Raw genomic sequence first — 20,785 nt, 5'->3', positions numbered from 1 at the left:
GTCCAGAGACTTGTATGGGAACTTATTACTATAAAAGAAGGGTGTATTGCCATGGGACTTTGGGTTCGTTCTGCATCAATATCGGAGCTGCATATGCTGATTTTAATGCTTAAATTGTACTCTCAGTAAACATGGCATATTGCCTTATCCCCTTTTAAAAAAGATTCCATGTGCTTCTTATAAGCATAATAATGAGATCATTGTCAGCAGTAGCCATGTGTCCGGAGAGATGCATGTGACTTCCAGAGCCCCGTGCTGTCTCTTGGGAGGGAGGAAGCCTCAGCCCTCTGGAAAATTCTTCAAGGTGCTGGCTTCACTGCATAGTACAATGTGAAATAATGGCCCTTGGCAGCTCTGTGAGGCCATTTTATGATGATCAAGTTTTAATGTCTCCAGTGCACCTTTGCCTCCTGTAGACCTGTTGGTGGCCATCCCCCATACCTACCTTATGTCGACTGAATTAAAACAAGGCTTAGGTAACTGCCCTTGCAGCTGACTGAGAGGAATACTCACAGCTTTCCACCAGGTCCCCGGGGAGTGGAGTCCACAATTCTCACTGAATTCCAAGCAGCACGAGTCTGGCACCCGTGTAGTATTGTACACTTCAAACCAGTCAGTGTAGTTCGAGACCCCACAGCATCTGAACTGGAGGAGGAAAAAGCAAGGATGACAGTGTGAGTGTGCTCTGGGATTTATGGGCAAAAGACATCATTCATTACATAATGCCGCATTTTTACTTGTTTTGAGGAAATGGAAGAATCTTCCACACCTCTTGCTGGGCACAAGCATTCTCTTATTCCTACTGCCTCACTCTGTGTATTGGGATTAGGCTAACAGGGAGGGGAGGATCCATTAGACAGTAAAGAAATAAACTCCTGTCTCCCCACTTTGCTCAGGTAAAGCAGCTATAGTTTTCTTTCCCCCCTTCCCTTGCATGTCTCCCATGCTGTGTAAGAGTGTTGTCCCATGAGCAGCTTGAATGGGAGAATCACTAAGCAAAACCAAACATTTGTAGTGGCAAAACAGTGAAGGATCTGAAACTCAGGAATCACAGCCATGGATTAGGATTATTCCCACTTTGCCTAAAAGAATTTAATCTGCCTGAGAGCGACTATAGTGGTGTTTTACTCCTTGCTGCCAGGAGTCATGACCTTGAGATGCTTGTCTGCCACCCTCCAAGTGGCGAAGGGATTGTGTTTTGTATTGAACACTGTAGCAGACAGTCTCCTGATTAGAGTCACCATCACACTGTCCTCCTCTGTTGTTCATTACTAATGATTGACTCTCCAAGTCTTTGTTCCTCAATTAAAGCTTTTTTCCCTTCCTCCCCCTCTTATGGAACAATTCAGTAACATCGTAGTTTGAGGACACTAAATGACATCATGAGCACAAATTTGAGACATCACTGAAGCAATCACTCAGAGTGAATAAACCGAGGCTGAAGAGAAAGTTTCATTACATGTCAGTAATGGGAAGGAAAATACAGAAAATGTACATCGCTCAGGGGAAAAAAATACATAGCGTCAAATTCTGTCTGAGTTACACTGGTGTAAATTGAAATGAATGGTATTACTTTGGATTTACACAAGTAAAACTGAGCAGAATTTGGTTCGTCCTGCTTTTTTCCACATATTTCTCAAATACTTTACCTAATTACTTACAAGGTGGTCAAACAAAGTGCTCAGATCTTGATTGCAAAGATGTTGAGTATAAAACTATATTTTAAAAATTAATGCCCAATTCTCATTGCCTGATGGTTTTGCACCTGTAACTCCACTGACCTCAGCTCATACTTGAGTCCTAAATTAGTGGGATTTAAGTCATGTTTATTCAAGTAACTATATACATCTGTGTAGTACACCAAGTCCTAATATGTAAGTCCTTCTGCACTTTGCAGGCCACAGAACCTCACCCATCCACTCCTGTAACAGACCCATAACCTCTGGCTGAGTTACTGCAGTCCTCAAATCATGGTTTAAAGACTTCAAGTTACAGATAATCCACCATTTATGCTAGTTTAAACCTACAAGTGACCCGTACTGCAGAGAAAGATGAAAAACCCTGCAGGATCTCTGCCAGTCTGACCCGAGGGAAAATTCCTTCTTGACCCCAAATATGGTGATCAGTTAGACCCTGAACACGTGGGCAAGACCCACCAGTCAGACACCTGAGAAAAGTCTCTCTAGTAACGCAGAGCCCTCCCCATCTAGTGTCCCGTCACCGGCCATTGGAGACATTTGCTAATAGCACTCATAGATCAGCTATATACCATCACAGGCAGTCTCATCATACCATCCCCTCCCAAAACTTATCAAGCTCAGTCTTGAAGCCAATTAGCCTTTTTGCCCCCACTGCTTCCCTAGGAAGGCTGTTTCAGAGCTGCACTCCTCTGATGCTTAGAAACCTTTGTCTAATTTCAAGCCTAACTTCGTTGATTGTAAGTTTATATCCATTTGTTCTTATGTCTACATTGGTGCTTAACTTAACTCCTCTCCTTCCCTGGTATTCATCCCTCTGATGTATTTATAGAGAGCAATCCTATCTCCCCTCAGTCTTCTTTTGGTTAGGCTAAACAAGCCAAGCTTTTTGAGTCTCCTCTCATAAGGCACATTTTTCCATTCCTCAGATCATCCTAGGATCCCTTCTCTGTACCTGTTTCAGCTTGAATTCACCTTTCTTAAACATGGGACACCAGAACTGCACACAGTATTTTAGGTGAGGTCTCACGAGTGTCTTATAGAATGGTACTAACACTTTTCTGTCTCTACAGTAATACTTTGCATCCTAGAAGTGTATTAGCCTTTTTCACAGCCACATCACATTGGCAGTTCATAGTCATCCTGTGGTCAACCAATACACCTAGGTCTTTCTCCTCCTCTGTCACTTCCAACTGATAAGTCCCCAGCTTATAGCAAAAATGTTGTTAGTCCCTAAGTGTATGACCTTGCACTCTGCCCTGTTAAATTTCATCCTATTTCTATTACTCTGGTTTTCGATATTGTCCAGATCTTCTTGTATGATATTCCAGTCCTCCTCCATATTGGCAATACCTCCAACTTTGTTCCAGCCACAAATTTTACTTTTTGTGCCAAGGTCATTAATAAAAATCTTAAATAAGATAGGTCCCAAGACTGATCCCTGTGGAACTCCACTAGTAACCTTCCTCCAGCCTGACAGTTCACCCTTCAGTATGACCCATTATAGTTTCCTCTCTAACCAGTTCTTTACTCACCTTTTTAGTTCTCATATTAATCCCCATCAGCTCCAATTTAACTAATCATTTCCCACGTCGAACTGTATCAAATGCCTCACTGCAATCCAGGTAGATTCAAGGTGTATGTTCTCTGTCCTGTTGCCAGTGGATGTGTCTCTACATCACAAGAGGCATTGTCAAAGCTGATCTCTTTATTGGCAATCCGAACAGACCAGTCAAGGATTGAATAACAGAGTAAGTGACCTAACATCTCACCCTAGAGGTAGGATGGGAGGGGAATGGCCATTGCTTGGCACCCAGTGTGGTCATTCACAGAGGATATAAAATGCCACTATTCTGATATGATGTAATTGTACACCCTTGTTCATGTGTTTAAGAGACTAACACAAGATGCAAGGCAGTGGAGAAAAGAGCCTATGGTGGCCATTTGTACTCCTGCTGCCAGTGCTTCTCATTTCCGATGGATTAACAAAATACTGCAGGCTCCAAAGCGGTTCAGATCACCTTCACTAGCGCTAGCTCTTTTTTTCAAGTTAAAAATAATTCCACATTTGGGGGGGGGGGTCTCTATCCTGTGTTGGTTAATATCTAAACTCAGGCCATTTATGTGCATATTTAACATATCCATCGGGATTGCCTAGGTTTCCCACCTGCAGCACAGTGTGTCTTTTTTACAGGTTAAGTACTTAAAATGACCATGACACAAATCGTATCACGGTCTATCCGGCTTCGAAATTTCATCATATTTGCTAGAGTTTTTCCTCCCTATACTGAAGAAAGAACTCAATTATTTTTGTGAAGAGTGCTAATGATTTTCACACTTGAGAAAGAGAAACAATAACCACCCTTCAGGGGTGACTTCATCTATACTATCTTCATTGCCTGATGAAATTCCTCTCCAATATGGGATCAGTCAGGGACTCCAGATCACCAGCTGCTGGATGTGATTCTGTTTCTGGCTAAATTGTTTTTCCTCCTGTGAAGTATGAGAGAGAGTAGAGAGATATACAGTATAATATAGAGGCCTAAACTGAGTTTAGGGGGGTCTCATTGTGCTAGGTGCTGTACAAACTCCTGCTAAGAGACCATCCCATCCCTAAATAGACAAAGGGAGGGAGAAATGAACTGTAGCAGAGCCACAATTGCTAGGGTCCCCAGTCCAGAGCCTTAACCAGAAGGCCATCCTTCTATTCAAGCTAAGGGTATGTCTTCACTACCCGTCAAATCGGCGGGCAGCAATCGATCCAGCAGGGATCAATTTATTGCGTCTAATCTAGATGCGATAAATCGACCCCCGAGCGCTCTCCTGTCAACTCCTGTACTCCAGCTCAGCAAGAGGCACAGGCAGAGTCCACGGGCGAGTGGCAGCAGTCGACTCACCGCGGTGAAGACGCCATGGTAAGTCGATCTAAGTACGTCGACTTCAGCTACGTTATTCATGTAGCTGAAGTTGCGTAACTTAGATCTATCTTCCCCCTCCTTCTCTCCCCCCTCCACCCCCAGTGTAGGCCAGGCCTTAGAATGGTATTTTCACAAAGATGGGGACCGTGGGGGTGGAGAGAGTAGGGATAGAAGATAAACTCCATTAAGGCTCCTGCTATTGCTCATATGTTTTTTTTTCCTGAGGATGCTGTTCTCCATCTATGTATGTGCATGGCCCATTGCCCAACCAATGACTGATCTTTACTGGGTCCACTAGAGAAAGGAATACTGAGAACCAGTCTCCCATATGGCACTGTGATTAGCTCTGCTGGCTTTTCTGTCAATAACCACTAAGGAACAGGAATACAAACATAATGCCAGAGCCAGGATCTCTCATACAATAGTCCCCTATATACTCCTAATTCCCCCATAGGTGATTACACTCTACTGATTAGGAAAGTAAGGCAATAATTATTCTTGAACAAAAAAACAAACCAAACAAACAAAAGACTGGCACGTATACAATGCTATTAATCTTCCAAGTGCTTTACATAATTAACTATACTGGGATTCGCTGTTGCTGCATCACTGCAACAGCCTGTTACTAAGTATTTGTGAAGGATAAGCATGAGAAGCAATTAGACAGAGTGCTAAAAACTGCTCTGGGAGAGCTCTTTATTGTCCGCCCTACTGCCCAGCACTGAGACTTGTGCACATTTAAAAACTAGAGCACAGACACAATCTCACCATTACCATGCTAGCAAGTGAGAGATTTAACACTGTTGTGTCTTGCTGTGCAAGTCTGAATTTTCCTATTATCTTGTGTGCTCTTTCCCTAAATATAATAACTAATAAACCTTTCACGTGAAGATCTCCAGACTCTCCAAACATTAGTAGATCTTAAGGTCAGAAGGAACGATTATGATCACCTCATCTGACCTCCTACATAACACAGGCCATAGAATTTCACCCAGTGACTCCTGCATCAAGCCCATCCCTACTAGTTAAGCTAGAACAGCCCTTTTAGAAAAACATCCGGTCTTGTTTTAAAGATTTCAAGTGATGGAGAATAAACCATTTCCCTAGGTAAGTTGTTCCCATTGTTAATTACCTTCACCGTTAAAAATTATTATTAGTCTGATTTGTCTAGCTACAGTTTCCAGTCATTGCATCTCAGTATTTACCTTTGTCTGGCAGATTTAAGAGTCCTCTACTTTCAGAAACCTTCTCCCCATGTAGACTCTTAAAGACAAGTTACTTCTTAACCATTTCTTTGTTAAGCTAAATCGATTGAGCCTCTTCAGTCTCTCACTGTAAAACAGGTTTTCCAGGCTTCTAATATCCTTGTAGCTCTTTTCTGAACTCTCTCCAATTTGTCAACATATTCTTTTAAAAAGTGAACCCCAGAACTGGACATAGTGTTAAGCCTCAAAACACCTAGTTTAGATGGGGAAGTAGAGGCATAGATTATGGGCTCCCAAAGATCACATAACAACCCAGAAATCTTGACTGCTTGGTGCCCTGCATAACACCAAGAAACAGGACTCATTCTCCTAGCCTTGACACCCAACACTTCCTGAAACATCACTGCAGCCAGTTTAACCTTTACCAGAAAAGTTTATTGTTAGCCAGGGAAACACCCCGCAAGGTTTCCATACATTTTACTCATTAATTTTAGATGAATTAAGCAGAGTCAATATTCTAATACCTCTCAAAATAAAAAATATTAAAACCTTTAATTTATACTGTAGGACCTCAGAGTTACCAACCCCTCAGGAACGGAGGTTGTTCATAACTCTGAACAAGACACTATGGTGGTCCTTGCAAAAGTTTACAACTGAACATTGACTTAATACAGCTTTGAAACTTTACTAGGCAGAAGAAAAATGCTGCTTTTCCTTTTATTTTTTTATTAGTTTATGTTTAACACAGTGCTGTACTGTATTTGCTTTTTTTCTTTCTTGCTTTCTTTTTTTAATCGCTCCTGCTGCCTGATTCTGTAGTGCCGGTTCCAAATGAGGTGTGTGGTCGACTGGTCAGTTCACAACTTTGGTGTTCATAACTCTGAAGTTCGCCTGTATTTCATACAGTCTAGTCTGCCCACTGAATGTTGCTGGCAACTGAAGATCAATTTACCTTATAAGCATTTAATACCCAGTCTTTATTTGGTCATTATAGAGTTTCAAAGTGAAATGATAGCAGACATGTAGCACTGAAACCTTTGTAGCTGTAACAGGATGACCTTCCCACAGTCAGTTCTTGGCATCAGGGAGGAGAAAACTAAAGACATATTCAGGGAAAAATCACACTGGCAAGAAAATCAATTTCTGTTTTTCCCATATCTGTTGTTTCTTGGTAGTTTTTTCCCCCCAATCACAAGTCAGTGAACTGTTTGTAACCAAACATTTGATTCTCAGCAATAGAGTGAAATGATATTTATTTTCCATATGTGCTGTTACCACCAGGAAAAACGAACAGCAAATGAAATGGTTACGGCACTGAAACCTGCTCTATTGTATTTTTTTTAAAAGATGAGGCTTCAAAGTTCCACAACATTCCAACTTGAAATTGTATATGACATTTAGTAATATAGATATTCATGATCTAGGTACTGTGACTGCAGGTAGCAAACTTTTAGAAATTGCACATATTCAACTTTGAATTTTATCTCTTCTACCTTTCCTCCTCAGAATATGGATGAGAATTTTCATGCTCATGAAAGCCAGAGATATAAAACGCTGGCTAACTGAGAGAATGTTTGCTGGAGTTGTTCTACCCTTTTTCACACACAGTTCAGCCAAGGCCCATCCATAGCACTCACGGCTATCCCACTCCTGAGATGCTCTGTCAATGCACCTTGATCCTAATTTGTATCATCCTCTGGTGTCTAGAACTTGGTCCCAATGCAACATTGACAACACACTTTAACTCTAACCTGTAGCATCCTCTGGTATCCCAGTTCTGGGTCCTGCCAATGATCCTTAACTGTTCTAGGCCTAGGTCCTTCCTAAACAGTGTACCATATGTTATGACTTGTGTTGTATAGGGTGAAACATCTGAGAGTCTAGACTGGGACCAAAACAAAAAGCATAATTCAAGATTTTAACCCAGATTCCACCAAGGGATGTCAAGGGTGAAGAGGATGATTTATCACAGGATAGTCTGGTTGCATAGCAAAAAGGGGAAAAAATGTGATGGCCCATCTGTCAGTTTGGATAGCTTATATAATCGTGAGGGATAGCCTTGGAGTTGGTGCCCCCCTTTGGCCACTCATAGAGTGCTGTAATGAGGTACAGCAGCCACATGGGGGAGGGGAGACTACTCACACCTATATCCTGGCCAGCTTCTCTGGAGGGCAATTTGGGGGAGAGCTACATGAGAGTGTGGGGGAAGAAAAGCAGGGCAGCACAATGGCTGTGCTCATCTACTGATCGACCTTTTTTGCACAACAATCCAGTTGTGGCGTAAGTGACTTTGGAAAAAATGGCCTCAGGGCCCTTCCACGATGAAGTAATGGCCAGGGTGTTGCTGCTAAAGGGGAAATGGAGTTAAGAATAAAGAGGTGGTCCCACCCTCTGGAAAATGACTGCAAAGCCTTCATAGTTCATCTTGGAGAAGCAGAAGCGAATTACCTTTCATGTGCCGCTCCTCTGTACTATTATACGTTGGGTTAAACCTTGTTATGTTCAAACCTCAAGGGAACTGATGCAAACGTGCTGTTCATGTAAGATAATTGTAAGAGTTCATTAAGAGGCCACACACAAAACAAGGCATAATGGAGTCTGCACAGAAACTAGCACTGTGGGGGTGAGGGGTTCCACTGGGTATTGTGACCAGGTGGGTGGGTCTGTCTGTAGGTGTGGAAAATTCTAGCTTGGGGGGAGGGTCAGACAAGAAATAAAGAGAGACATGGTGTTGTTGGTAGCACATTAATGTGTAATCCCAGAAGAGACCTCTGAAGAGACCAGAAATAAATTAAGAGGAAAAACAAAACAAAAAACCATTAGACTTACATCTGTTTGAATGATGCTCCATGCATTAGTTAGGCCAATATTTCCATCTGTCCCATACAAATGAAGACCTTTTTTCAGATCCTGCTGAGCATACTTATCAATCTGAAAACAGAACAAATAACACTGCATATAAGTGCACTGAAAATTAAAATGTTCAGTATGCCACCTCTCAGATGAGCTCCCTTGGGAAGCCAGGGTGACAGTGATATAGAAAGTGGGTGGGGAAGCATCACACTGGGAATTAATCATCTAATGCTACTCAGTGTCTGAGTGGCATAGAGAACTCGTTCCTGCTCTCTCTAAAACAATTGTTAAGTGGATACCTAACAGGGCAGTCAGTTTGATGGTCTATCCTTTCTTCTGTCACAGACCCTTCCACCACGGGGTCCATCTTCCTTCCCTCTCAGCTACCCCTAAGGTAAGCGGGTCTGGACTAGTTCTAGTTACAATACTCTTCAGAGGAGGCCTAGAAGTGATCACATCCACTCTCTAACTCACATTTCTCTCTCTAGCTGGCTATTTGTTCTCTATAGAAAAAATATTCCTGAGCCTCTCTCGTGTCTTCCCTATGGTGTCAGCACAAGCACCTGTATCATATTCCCATGCTTCAGCTTTTTCTTTATAGCAGCTGTGGGACTGACAGAAAGGGATCAGGATCGTGGTGAGGAGCAGGGAACAGCTCTGTAATGTAGAAAGATTATGAACACTCAGGGAACTGAGATACAGTTTGCCTAGCAGAGGTGCTCTTGAATAGATGCATTCATATTGAGTTAGTACAAGTGAAAAGTTCTGATTAATGGTCCTTCCAGCTGAAGTAGCCTGTTTAGGATAGGTATAGCACGATGAGTGCACAGTTATACTCTGCCCCACCAGTCTGCTTTAATCCTACCTGAGAAGGGGGAACAGCCGGTCAGAGCCGCTAGTTAGTCACTCTCAAACCTCCTTGCTGAGACTCTCAACAAGAACACAAATGCAAAAATCAAACACTCTGCATTTGCACAATGCCACCTAATGTACAGTGTCATAGTCAATACAGGACAAAGGAAATACAGTCCATGACCTTTAGAGGTTCCCCCTCTGGCCGCCGTCGTTCTTCCAGTTGAGGGGGATTGAACTGAGTGAAGCTAGTTCTTAGTTACCATAAGCTGCAAGGGGTTTCTAGCTCCAGCACACACTGAGGGCCTGATTCTCCACTACCTTGCAAGTTGGGTGATCACTTGCACCTGGGCAAAGTGGGTCTAAAATGTTCCCAGAGGCGTGAGGGGAGAATTTTAATTTGGTAGCATTGACATCTGTATAAAGCAACAGTAAAACGACTGCATAACGTGCAAGGCAGTGTGGAATTGGGCCTCAAAAGTCTAGGACATCCTCCATCAGGAAATCTCCACTGTGCACAGAGGCTACACTTGGATCTCTCTTCCCTCTCTTACTCCTCTGATTCTCTGAAAACAAACTTAGCTGCACAAGAGGCACTATATTAATGAGAGCCAATGATAAAAGGCCACTGTGATGCTGTGTAGGAGAGAGTCGTATTTGATTACCAACCCTGTAATTGCCGTGTTAACACTTTCCTCAGCTGTGACTTCCATGCACTCCACTATATTTAGCATGTAAGCAGCTTGTGATTTTAGTCAGGATCATATACCTGGCACCCTAGTTACAGGAGAGTTCTGAAGGTGAGAACTATCAGTACATTTGGGATTCTTTTGGTAAATTACAGAACATCTGCAGGAGCAGGGGATCTTCACCCCTCTTTTCAGAATTAGATTAAACTTGGGTTTCATGTTCTCTGCCTACCCTCCCTCCCTCCCTCCCTCTAAATTTATCTAGAACCACTGTTATGTGGAGGAGAAGCCACCAGATAGAATGGAAACATGTGGCTGATCAGTTGGATAGGTGCTTTATTTAGTACGCCTGGCTCATGAGACAGATCATGGTGTCTGACACCATCAAGTGGTCCAGAGACATCTACACAGAGCACATCACGGGACACTGTCAGTACTAGGACAAGTAAACAAGACCGCTGGTCAGGGAAATAACCCACTTCCTCCCCTGACGAACCAAGGGACCCACCCCACCCACGTACCTATTTGCTACAACAACACTGACTTAGACTAAATACGTCCTATGGGTGGCGTACCCGAGATCACTTATTCACTGATGCTTTAAAAACTCCCGCACCCCAATCTGGGTCTGTGCTGGTTATGTGCTATGTATATATCTTGTGAACCTTATAACTGATCCTTGTGACCTCTCATAACTCAAGCCTGACCCCAGATGTACAGTACCTTCCTTCTTAACTTGTGTAAATTTGATTTTAAACATTAGCTTTAATAACATTTTTAAATCTTTCAGGGATGATGGGGTGAATGACTTGTTGACATACTACTTTCCATCTGTATAGTTCACAGTAGTAGGAACAATGAAAAGGAGAAGAGCTATAATAGAGAGGTAAAAGGGAGGGGCACAGGCTGGGTGGGGAAAGATATCTAGGCAAACAACTTTGTTGTCCTGGAGGTGAAAAATGAAGGGATATTCAGGAAATTGATTTTCTCAGGCTCTAAAAATTAATCTTTGAAATTAAGAGACCAATATACCATCCTAAAGTTCAAATCTCCCCTAATCTGGAACAAGGGTGCCCAGGTCAAATGAGAGAGCAAGGTGTTTGCCTGAAAGGCAAATGATGTGCTGTTAGAAAGATACAAAATGCCAAGATTCCTTTTCTTCAATCAATTCTGCTTTCGCAAACCATTTGACACAGCAGCACAGCATGATAATCTGTTTTACCAGGACTCAGACACCACCCTAGTTAATGTAATCTTCATGCTCTGTTTCAGATCAATAATTTTTAATAACCCAGTCAGCATTTATAAAGTGCCTGAAAGATCAGAAGCAATATTTTGTTAGTCCAGGTGTGCTTTAACATGCTCTCATTTTATCATAATAGATTGCTTAACCATGCATTCCTGCTCAACATTTTACATGTAACGGATTCACTAATGTGCAACTTGTAGTGGCAAAAAAGAACAGACATCTCTGAGAGATTACCACTTTTCCCTGGATGGGAGAAAAAAAGAGCTGTATGAATCTGCCTGACATCACAGGGCTGCCTTCAGAGGTGGATTTAACAGCACATTGCCCACTAAGGTTAATGGGCATTGTGTGGCTAAATCCCTGTGCACTGCACCAAAAATTAGCCCCAGTCAACCAATTTACCCCTATTGTGTGCTATTGATTATTTACACTATCTGTTGGATTAAGGGGAGAGTGCCGGTTTGCTTTTCATTGGAGAAGTAAGCACTTTGTGTAGTCTCATGTCTATGTGTGTCTCTCTCCTTTTGCTTGTCACTGCCCAAAAAAATACCAGAGATACTGTCTTACAGTTCTGTAGATTGGTGACAACTCTAGGTAAGTGGTAAGTCAAATGCTGTTAGCTGAATACACCTACATCAGCATTCTCTTCTTCTGTATGCACAGGTGATTAGGTTGGTGCAACTAATAGTAAGTGTTAGTAACCCACAGCTTAATATGTAATAGGGTTCATTTATAGTGGCTCTGGCCAGTTGGCCATACACTGATACACAACTGTCCTGTACCCTCCCATCTCAGAACATATCAATGATGTACCTCCATGATGCAATTTCCTGAAGCCAGTGGATGCACTGCTAGCCACAGGGACTTCCCCCACCAGAGTAGTGCCTGGGACAGCCTAATCTTTGCTCCTGGAGGGCATAGTTTTGACCTGCAGAATCTCTTGGTAGTGGTGATGCATGAGGTAAGGGACCCACTTGACTCTCAGAGGCCAGGCAAAATTGATATGGAGACAAAGCAGGAAGAAGGCTGTGGAGTTATTTTTTAGACTAGAAACACATTTGTAGAACAGAATGTAAATTGTGGCCCACCCCTATGTCAGGAGAGAGGCTACTAGGCACATAGCCCTTGTGCCTGCAGCAGAGATGTGCAGAAGCCATGTAGGGGAACAAGGGCTATGTGCCACGCATGGCTGCCCTGATTCAAGCCAAGTCTGGCCCATTGTTAATAAATAACATCTTGCATTAATTAATGGATTGTATTGCCATAATCTTGGGGCAGAAGGAGCTGCTGACCTCAGAGCATCTGTTGGATAGCTGTTCCTTTTAACAAAGGTAATACTGCTAACCGTGCTATGAATAATCCTGTGGCCACATGCTACCTTGCTTGAGCACTGTATCCTTTTCTGTGAATTACCTACCTTTTGGGGTTTGAAGTCCCCCTAAATGTTTAAGGTCTGCTTGAGGTTCTAGTCATGTGATTCTCATTGACTTTGACAAAGGGCTTTGTGTAACTAAATCACAATTCCGCTCTGAAAGTGTAAGCAGTAGATGTTCCCCAGAAGGCACTCATTTTGTGCTAATACCAAGTTTGTTTCCTTCATCAAAATATTTTTAGAACACCAGAAACTGTTTAAAATGTCCTTGATATCTAATCTATCTTACTTAAATAAAAAATTCACAGTGTACTCAAAACAACCCTGAACTTCTCGCACATTCCTCGTTATGCCTTTTGTTTGGGCTGTTCAGGAATGAATTTACCAAAAAACAAATAGCAGAGAGATCATCCAACCCTGCTGAAAATGTTCCCACCTAGTCTGCCAGCTGTACTTGTTTGTCTCTGTGCTACCAGCTTACTGGGTTTTTAACAACCGGGATAGATGCCTAACACAAACCAAATACTCTGCACCATGAATCTGCTGTGTTCATCTTCAGGTGAGTCATGTCTTTCATAATGCATGACTCCATTTAATGACTAGATGCAAGGAAGCATAATAAAATATTGTTGAGAGATTTTAAATAAGACACCTGTTTTTAGCAGTGTGGAATACCAGAGGTTTCCTTACCTGAAATGGCCAAGATGGGTGACTCTACCATTACCCTGGAACTAGAACAGAAACAAACTCCCTCTCTTTGGGATTCATCAGGCAAAGAATAGGAGACAACAGTTTCCCACAGATGGCAAGTCAGAGTGTGAATTACAATAACTGCTTTGGCTCCATACCCAGGGGAATCTTATCCATATCCATGTCCATCCATAATACCAGATTTCAGTGCAGTTTCTGCTAACATGGGTTAAACATGGCTTGCCTGTTTGGTATGGACCAGGTAAATCTATTTTAAAACTGTGTTAGAGAACCACTTGCTAGAACAACATATTAGGACCTTCTCTAAGGTCAGATCCTGTCCCACTGAAATCAATTTGACGTTTCCCCCAGGAAGACCTGGAGTGTGTGCACTTCCTGCTGTGATTTGAGGTGTGAGACTGGGAATGCCCCATGGAAGAGCCTTGCACCTCCACTTCTTGCTCCAGATGAGATAACACAAGGTACCGGTAGCTCTCCAAGGACTAAAGAGGGTGAACCAATATGCTGCATCTGTTTGCAGAGCAATCAGCTAGTCCCAGTTTTTACAGTAGTCGGGAGTTGATAAAATGTAGTTATAATGGCACTAAAGAGCCTTAAAGTCTGATTCAAACCCCACTGAAGTTCAGTGGGGTTTAGATTAGGCCCTTAGACCCAGATTAAAGATATTTAAGCACTGCTCTTCTCAGCACTGAGATGCCTAAGTGATTTAGGAGCCTTAAATCTGGGCCTTAGTGCTTTGCAGTCACAATTCTGGCATTGGTTATGTATGTGGGGTATGACTGCATCAGGCCCTCGTACCTCATTCTGTCATCCCATATGTTGAGCTGTATGATGGCTTGGTGAACTGCCCCATGCATTTCCATGGGGTGTTCACTCCAAGACGCATTGCTCTGGGAGACTACGTCAATACCATGCTCACAGAGGACTCAGAGGACCCAGCCTGCCTACCTGTCCTCCAACCCAAGTTGCTATACTCCAGTGCTGGGGTAAGTAGCAGGTGGCTCTCTGAGAGGGAGCAGTCTTTAATACTCAAAGAGAGAAGGACCTCTGCTGCTACTCTTGGAGGGGAGGCTGCCTCCTGTCACCCCGTATACTGCTGTCCCTGCCTCTCTGGGAGGGGAGGAGGGTATCTATTGCCACTTCATGTGTGAGCAGGGCCACTAGGGGCCGCATGTGGTGTTCCTACCTCACCATGTTGTTTTGCTTGTTGTTACGTGAGTCAGTGCTAAAGTCCCTGGAAAAGCTTTTAGAGAGAGTCCCCAAGGAACTTGTCGTCAGCATTCCCCAGGTTTCTAACCTGCAGCTGAATAGAGAATTTTAATTTCAAGCCTCACTGCTCCTTACAGCGTCGTGAACAAAATATTGCACCAAGCCCCACAAATTACTGTGATTCCAAACAGCAATTATAAAACGGGACAAAGCTGCTAAGCAGGATTTCAATATTGGTAAGTAAATGTTCCTGACCTTTCTGGTGATTGCTTCCCTGCCATCTTCCCTCCCCACCAAAGGAGGAGAAGCTGTAAGGAAATGACAATATATCCAATTGTTTCCCACTGGATGAAACTTTTAATTTCATGCCTTGATAATCATTCTTTACAGCTAGCACGGAGACAGACACTGAATGTAAACAGAAAGTCCCTAAGCTATAAGGTCATTCATGAGAGCTCTTTTGCCTGCTAGGGAGAGATGCGATTGATTGTACTGATAGGTAAGTCTCCCCTTAAATTGGGCAGGACTTAACTCAGCACCTGGGTTGGCTGTAAGGATGAAAATCTGAGGGGCTTATTTTGCGTTGGGGACTGCACCGCATGCTGGCTATTGAAACCCTCGTTACCCCATCTGCCAAAAGAATGAAAATCATGTAGGGCCTGATAAAAAGCCCAGTGAGGTCAGCGGGAGGCTTTGCATTAATTTAATTGGATCAGGCTCTTAGGAGCTATTTGATCCTATGTGGGGAATGAGAGAACATGCTATGGACCACTAGCCATTGCTTACTTGGTATATACCTCCTGTTACTAGCATTGGTTTAACACTGCATTTCCATGCTATGGTTTGTAGGATTCGGGGGGGAGTGGTTGTTTCTGTCCAAATTTGAGATATCTCTAATATTGAGTAGAATTTTTTGTTTTGTTTTGGAGTATTCACTGTGTGAATTGCTTTACTTTAGCTCATTCCATAACACTTCCCAGCTGGTCGTACCTTCATGTTTAGAATCGTGTTGGCTGGAAAAACGTGCACCGCCAGATTTCTTAATGCTTCCCTAAATTCTAACAGGTTCACCCATATGCTATTAGCCCCCAACAGTCCTTAGACACCAAGGAAGATTTATTATGACACCTTGGCATTGCTTTATGAATTGCAGGGCAAAGGAGGAAGCGAGAACAGACGATCCTGGGAAAACTTGCAGGGAAAAGAATGGCCTGGTGGTTGAGATGCTAGTTTAACTTGGATCTATTGAGCCACAATTTCTCAGCTATGCTATAGACTTCCTGTCTGTTCTTGGAAAGTCACTATTTCTCTGTACCTCCATTCGCTATCTGTAAAATGGGGATAATCATTCTTCCCTGCCACAGAGGAGTGTTGCAGAGAAGATACCATAAACCTGCCAAAAGGAGTTTTTGACAAACATGTTTTCACAAGTGACTATTTTGATTCAATTTATTACAAGCAAACTAGGATTGATATATTTTGGTTGGAGAGCTTTGTGTGTTGTGGCTAGAATTTTTAAGCTGTTCTGGGAGTTGTATAGACTAAACTCAATATTTTAGAGATACCTTATAACCATTGTCACAAATACTACAGGCAGACTTCATCCAAGAGTGCTACTTTTTTTTTTTTTTTAAGTGTTTATACATATTTATATTAGAAATTATTTAGACTTGGGCAACAGAGCTCTAATAACTTTTCCCTTCATTAACACGGTTTTGATAAACTGTATTTTACATAATTTTCCTGGGCACACACATGATATCAGCAAATTCATATGCAATATGGGCCATTTGATACCATTACCCCAATACACGCTCTAAACACTGACAAACCAACTGTTCATCCACCTGAGATACATGGGCCATGGTCTCAAAACTCATCTATTGCATCCTCCCGCTATGAATCAGAGGTTACAGCATTTGTCATCTTGTTCTTCATATGCGGTCCGGTGATTACATGCATTCTCTCATCTGTCATCCGCCTATATGCCAGAGAGGTCAATCTACCTCATATACCTGCCCTATTTGTGCTGGAAATGTCACTGTGTTTTATCCTGTTCACACTGACAAGTGCAGTCTGAGATGCCACACTCTAGTCTACATACAGTCTTTACTTGGTCAACTGTGCCCCAGAGTATCTCATGCATATGAGACGGGGTTTTATTTCTGGACCTCTCCCTACAGAGTAAAGCTGGCACTCCAGATAGTTCTGCTTTAGCCTTCTTTTACCCTAGGCAGCAAGCATGGGAACTGCCAGACTAGATCAGAACCTTGGTCCTAATGGACCACCAGATGTTTCAGAGGAAGGTGCAAGAAACCTTGCAGAAGGCATTTTGCCCACCCCATAAAAATTTCACCCCAATAAAGATTGTTTCAGAGTTTAAGGCAAAATTCTATATTCTTCCATCCCCACCCCACCCCCTTTTATTTTTGCATTAATTATAACAACACTGGATACTAGTATTCATTAAAACATTCAATCCCTCATTAATATTGTGTGACTATAATATTATATTCTTGTGCTCAGTGACATCCTGTGGCAATGGGTTCCACTGTCTAATTATGTACTATGTGGGAAAAGTATTTCCTTTTTATCAATTTTGAATTTGGAACCTTTCAGTTTCACTGACTGTCCACTCATTCTTGTGTTGTGAGATAAGGAGAACAGAAGTTATTCTTGCAGTATCTTGTTTCAAATCAGTGTAATCAACAGCACATTATAGTGCCGTGTTTTACTGCAATAATAGGAAACATCTAAACAATCTTCACTTAGTTAATTCATTTTCAACTACTGAAAATTGCATCACTCCCTGCAAGAGCATATCTGTTTTCTATCAGGTGCAGTGAAGAGCTGTACTGGCCTCCTTCAGTAAAACAAAGGGGGACGGGGGCATTTAACAGCAATGACTTTCATTTTTGTTCCTTCTTTCGTCCACAAGGATCCCAATGTGTCTTCCAAACCAATTTATAAACTCTTCACCTGCCTTTGAAATGCAGTTACATCAGGAATAACACATAGTAACTGGTGGTGGAGCTTGGAATTTCCACAATGCTTGAGATGTTGCTCTCAAGGGGAAAGGGTTTACAATTGCATAAACAATGTGAGTGGAAGCATCTTTGAGCTTTCACAGATATTATCAGGCAGATCCTTAATTGATATAAATTCAAGGAGCTCCACTGAAATCAGATTTGTACTAGCTAGGAACCTGGTCCTATAATTTTTAAAGCCTAAGAAAATAAATTTCCTGAATATCCCTTCATTTTTCACCTCCAGGATAACAAAGTTGTTTGCCTAGATATCTTTCCCCACCCAGCCTCTGCCCCTCCCTTTTACCCCTCTATTATAGCTCTTCTCCTTTTCATTGTTCCCACTACTGTGAACTATACAGATGGGAAATAGTTTGTTGGCATAAGCTGTGATTTTTTTTTTTGTAACTGCACCTCAGTTTTGGATAGGAAGAAGAAAAGACTATTTCCCCCAGAGACTGGAGAGTGAATATAGGTAAGAATGTAATTAATCCCACTGGAGATTAGCCAGGACACTGAGGTAACTCATTTATCTTTGAAGACAATCCCATGTGATATTTAATGACTGCAAATGGTTTGTTAAATTGGTTTTCCATCGTGCCTGAAAGACAGTACACTGTCAGTCACTAGATGAATGCACCTCTGATCCCATCCTGGTCTCTTTGAGCACAACCGCCTCAGGCCTTGAGCCATCACCTCTCTCTTGGGGTGGAATCCCATGATTTTCCCACACTGACTGGGCCCTAGGCTGCAGTCTCCCAATACAGCACTGACAATTGTCAAGTACTGTTTTCCCCACCTGATTTAATAATCACAAGGAGTTCCTTATATTTTACATAGGAAGCCCTTTGTTCAAATAATGAACAGTATGAGCTACATCTGCAGGGCTATACTAATTTACATCAGCTGAGGAGCTGGCCATACATAGTTTTCCAATCAATTCATACACCTTAAATATTTACAAGTGTAGAATTCACCCAGCATGCAGATTCGATTTTTTTTCCCCCTAATCAACATGATAATGAATGCGGGAGAAATATTTGACTTGATATAATTGTAATTAATTTGCTGCTTTGGCCTCTTGCATGTGTAATTGATTTTATTTCCCTGTCTCTTTTCCCCCATCCCTTTCTCCTAGTCTCTGCAACTGTGGAGTTGTTTGTAATGTGTAAGCTGTGAGCCAAGGATAACTGTTCATGGAAGATTTTTGAATGTTTACCACAAATATATAAATAAGATTTTTTAAGAGCGATCTAGGACCAATTTAAGAACACATATACATACACAATTACACAAAATCAGTTAACTGTGTTTGAAAATTCATTTAAATTAGGCAGTTGCACACAGTTACCTGATAGGTACGCACAACTCTAGTAATTTTGTAGAGAAATGAGGGACATGCATGGTTGCATCCCTAAACAGACTGAAAATCAGACGCCTACATTTCTGAACTAATTTTGATGCAAAATATGCTGTGGTCAACCACAAGGAATTAGGCTTGATGCATGAATTAATGGGTGAAATCCTATGGCCTTCTATGCAGAAGATCAAACTAGATGATCACAATGATCATCTTTGGCCTTAAAATCTATGAAGATACTGTCTAATATTGTCCTGTACTCTTTGTCACAAAAATGTGATTCTTTTCACCAGTTACCACCAGTAGGAGACTTAAGATCAATTTTAATTTAAATATGTATCTACAGCAATTAAAATGCTTCTTATCTCTTGGACTTTCAGGATGTCAACTTGAGCAAAATAGGCATAGTTTGCTATAACCATTTGAGTTTGTCCTTACATCACCTAGCCTCATTATCCCTTATATCCAGCAGTCTAATGTACATATATCCAGTTAACTTGTCACGCTTTCACCAGCTCCAATATGCAATTCCTTTTGAAAGGACTCAGAATCCGTGATGATGCCGTTTCAATCCCAGCCTGTTCTTGGTTACTGCTGATGGCAGATAGAATCCAGTTTGATTTAAGGCACAATGATGGAACTGACGTCCTTTTTGGGATTCTCTTGTTCCAACGTCTTATTGTAATCAATTCTGAGGCTTTTTCAGAGTCTAATGCATTGCCTGGCATATCCAGACCCATTTCCACTGCAAACTGAATCCTAATGTGTATTGCACAACTGTGAATCCTGAAGCACATAGTTGGTATAAGCTGTTGTTTTGACAGCACAAAAGCGCTTCAGACTGCTCCTTCTGTGGTATCATTTTGTGAAAGAGACAGAAGTGTGCAGTGGGGGATATATCTCAATCTTCTTTCTGTAGCCGTAGGATGACAGACTCCTGCAGACCTGCTTGTCTCACCACTTTCAGAGGTTGGCTGCATCTAACACCTTGTCTACATAGCAAGTTACTGTGTGAAGCCAGTTAGAACATCCAGCTGAACTCTGGGACTTTCACTGCTCGGTAGCAGTGTCCACATGGGATGGTACTGTTAGCAGGCTGGTGCACTGTAAGTAAATTCACACCATGGCTTGCTGTGCAGTAACTTGCCATATAGACAAGTCCTGAGCGTATGGACCATGCAATCCTTTAAAAGGCCATTAAAGCCATTATTGGGATTAACCAATGTATTTACTAGTATCAGTTTGTACCTTTTGGGGTAATGGATTTTCAAAAACTGGCTTCCTTTTCTGTGTCCTCAACTGTTTGTCAGGTAGGGATCTAGGTACCTGCTATGTAAGCACAGGAAGGTGCTTCTGTCCAAGTGACAATGACAGAACCAGCAATTATTTTGGAGTACAAAAATACTGGCCCAGCAACAGCCAGGCTGACAACCATGCCTTTCGATTTCAGGTCAGCCTTTTTAATATAAAAGGCACTGCAGCTACTTGATTCTTTTCAGTTCAATTATCTTCTCATTAGTTTTTTTTCTGATGCAGGTGAAAATGGCTTTTACCAGTGTAAGGCTTCTGGGTACAGAGCTTTTCTATGCTAGGAACTTCAAAGGTGGAAATCTCTCCCTGAAATCACTCCAGACAGTCACACTT

General features: G+C 42.1%; 1 protein-coding gene across 9 annotated transcripts in view; it reads right to left on the bottom strand.

Annotated features, from left to right (window-relative positions):
• TSPAN4 (tetraspanin 4) overlaps positions 1-20,785 on the bottom strand; it is a 658,755-nt gene that overhangs the window by 12,466 nt on the left and 625,504 nt on the right. For all 9 annotated transcript variants that reach the window (XR_014712218.1, XM_084632554.1, XM_084632553.1 and 6 more), the window contains 2 exons: positions 8,650-8,751; positions 514-645 (listed from right to left, as the gene is read on the bottom strand). Coding sequence is in view for 8 of the 9 variants with exons in the window: in XM_084632554.1 (XP_084488680.1) it covers positions 514-645; positions 8,650-8,751 (234 nt within the window). In the remaining variant the exon portion in view is untranslated. The remainder of the gene's footprint in view (positions 1-513; positions 646-8,649; positions 8,752-20,785) is intronic.

Source organism: Lepidochelys olivacea (genome assembly GCF_965140295.1).
Source record: "Lepidochelys olivacea isolate rLepOli2 genome assembly, chromosome: 6".
NCBI lineage: Eukaryota > Metazoa > Chordata > Testudines > Cheloniidae > Lepidochelys > Lepidochelys olivacea.
This window is presented reverse-complemented; position numbering and strand designations above follow the sequence as displayed.